The sequence below is a fragment of the Fragaria vesca genome, unplaced genomic scaffold (genome assembly GCF_000184155.1).
Source record: "Fragaria vesca subsp. vesca unplaced genomic scaffold, FraVesHawaii_1.0 scf0513155, whole genome shotgun sequence".
Lineage (NCBI taxonomy): Eukaryota > Viridiplantae > Streptophyta > Magnoliopsida > Rosales > Rosaceae > Fragaria > Fragaria vesca.
In genome coordinates this window covers 847185-849987 of record NW_004443447.1, presented here as the reverse complement: position 1 = coordinate 849987, position 2803 = coordinate 847185, and the positions used below count along the sequence as shown (strand labels likewise).

The 2803-nt window shown below is 39.7% G+C and overlaps 1 protein-coding gene across 1 annotated transcript; it reads right to left on the bottom strand.

Annotated features, from left to right (window-relative positions):
- Positions 1-231: 231 nt before the first annotated feature.
- On the bottom strand, positions 232-1172 carry LOC101313474 (zinc finger protein 2-like). The gene has a single exon (XM_004309902.1). The coding sequence runs from the start codon at positions 833-835 to the stop codon at positions 359-361; it is 477 nt and encodes a 158-aa protein (XP_004309950.1). The 5' UTR covers positions 836-1172; the 3' UTR covers positions 232-358.
- Positions 1173-2803: the final 1631 nt, after the last annotated feature.

Sequence of the window (2803 nt, the reverse complement as noted above, 5' to 3'; positions counted from 1 at the left end):
AACTGAATGCTCTTCTACTGAGTACTTAGAATTAGAGATGCATGATCTCCTACAAATTTACACGCATTCTTCAAGAGTTTCCGGACACCAGAACGTGTAACCTTTCATAAAATCATGACTGGTTCTCTTACTTGATCAAAAAGAAAAAAAGATATTTAGAGTCTAATGTGACACGAAATCATGTTTATCGATCACAATATATAAGCCATATTGTAGAGCAAGCAAAACTAAAAAACGGTCAGTGTCATTTAACTGACCCATTTGATTGATTCTGAATCAATATGTTGAAAACTCGATCGAGCAGGTAATTAATAATAGAAAAGTTACACTGATTAACAATCTGATCGAAAACACGAAATCAAAGCCTGAGAGACAAATCAAGGTGGCTGATCTCCTCCTCAACATCTTCTGCTGGCCTATATCCACAGTTCATGATATAATGAGCTCCAAACCTACCAGCATGTGCTAGCCCGCCAAGAGGTGGCGGGGCGCTGGACCCTGGCCGTTGGTTCAAGCTGCTACCACCGTGATGAGGTCCACGGACGGCGGAGCTTAAGTGCTCCCTGCTTTTCTTGGCTAACGTCCGCTCCAGCTTGTGAGCATTTTGGTGGCCTCCCAGTGCCTGCGAACTGTAGAACTTTCTCTGGCAATAGTTGCAAGTGAACACGCGCGCGGTTATTTGATCCGCTACAGGAGGAACACCGAGAGTTGATGAAGACGATGAGGAAGAGGAAGATGATGATAAATGGTCAAGAACAAGATCCAAGTTCAGCTGATGATGATGGTTGTTGGGTAAGCTTAGATTAAGACTAGTATTTAGGGGATGGAAATCCATGGAGAGAGAGAGAGAGAGAGAGAGGTGTATATCAAAGTATATATGATCACAGTTGCTGTAACCAGAAATGTGAAGTAGTATAGTTTGGGGGGAGAGGGTTTGTCTGGAATTATATATACGAAGAGGCCGGGTCTCAAAGTATACGAGCACAGTTGCTGCAACAAGCTAGAGATGTCAGTGTCTCTGTGAGTGAGGGTAGAGAGAGGTAAAGAAAGAGAATTAGAATGAGCGAGAGACAGTTTAGCTGCAAAGATCAGTGGGGAATCGGAGGGTTGTCGCATCCAGTAATGGCAGCATTACAATCACTTGTCGGTCCATGCAAAGAATTAGATTAGCAGCTCATCGCAATTATATATACGGATCGTATAGTTAATTCGTTTCTTATTGTGATAACAATAGTAGTAGTATTTTGGTTTGGAATTATGATTTTCTCATCCTAGCTAGCTAGATGAAAGATCGATGAAACTGGTCGCGGGTCGCCGATGTTGAAAAATTATCTTGTATGCATCTTGTTTGATACACAATAATTAGGGGGGAATATAATTAAACACGAAAATATCACCACATTTACTAATTCTTTTGAAGTTAATCTTTTAGGGCTAAAATACACAACTCTTGTTAAGCACGATGTCAATTTTTAATTTCATCATACACAAGTTCATGATATATTTAGCAACAGTGGTAGAAGAAGCATATCTGACAATTATAAAACATGGTGTTAAATTATGTACCGGTGTATATTAAAGGTCTTGTCGATCAATGGAAAAGCCGATCGATCACGGATGTGAGTACGTAACCTTTATTATCCTCCCGCAGTCTTTTGTTAACGATGTCCACAACTAATTTTATACATCTAATCATGGGTCCAATCGCACTTGATCACTCCTTATCTTCACCTTGTAGAGATCAGGTAGCGCATCTTGTCCAAATTCTATAAATGGTAATAAGCGGCAAAGTGAGATTAACCATCTTAACTAGACTAATAAGGAACATGATAATACATCAGTATCATTTTGCCAGGGATACATTGAATCACGAGTATGTACCGTCTTAATAATCCCAACTGGAGTCTCATTACAGTGAATCATTTGAATGAACCACTCCGATGGTACTTTCATGGCTCTTTCCTTCAAACTTTGAATGTTCAAACTTCCATTACTAGCTTATAGAACTGATCCGTTCAATTGCATGCACCGCCTGCAAATTATCATTACAAAATTAGGAGATTGAAAGAATGAAGAAAAACTGACATGTTCTCTCATCTTCTCTATAATGCTCTTGATAATGTAATATATGCGACCTATATTTCTGAGAAAATTGCTGTGATGATGTAGTGCTCGTTTGTGATAAAGTAGTCTGGGGTTCACATCCAAAACCAATTGGCAATAGATGGAGTGACCCAAACCCTTATAAACCACAGGCAAGGTCCCATTATTCCCGATGTGGGATATATATATCTCAACACGTCCCCGCACGTGTGGCGAATCTTCAAGCCTAACACGTGGACAACATTTGGGGTGACGTGGAGTTCGTGTGGCCTTTAGGCTTCACACATGGACGTGGGTAACCCGCTCTGATATCATGATAAAGTAGTCTGGGGTTCACATCTAAAACCAATTGGCAATAAATGGAGTGACCCAAATCCTTATAAACCATAGGCAAGGTCCCATTATTCCCGATGTGGGATATATATCTCAACAGTTTGTACGAATATATCATTACCAATTGTTGATCAACTCGATCGATCTCCTATATGTAAATTAACACAGAAAACTATATATGAAAAATATCAAGTTGTTATTACCTTATATATAGACTTGGGACATGGCCATATAAAATCCTGAGCTCTGTGAGCCGAGCACATGGCTGCAATCCTTCAGAGGTTATAATACTGAACTACTGAAGGATAGGAGACTATGTGCACCCTAATTGATAGTAAAGTAATTCATGAATCAAGGCAGACATAAT

Coding starts and splice junctions, on each gene's coding strand:
- LOC101313474 (XM_004309902.1), bottom strand. CDS start 835: ATGGATTTCCATCCCCTAAATACTAGTCTTAATCTAAGCTTACCCAAC.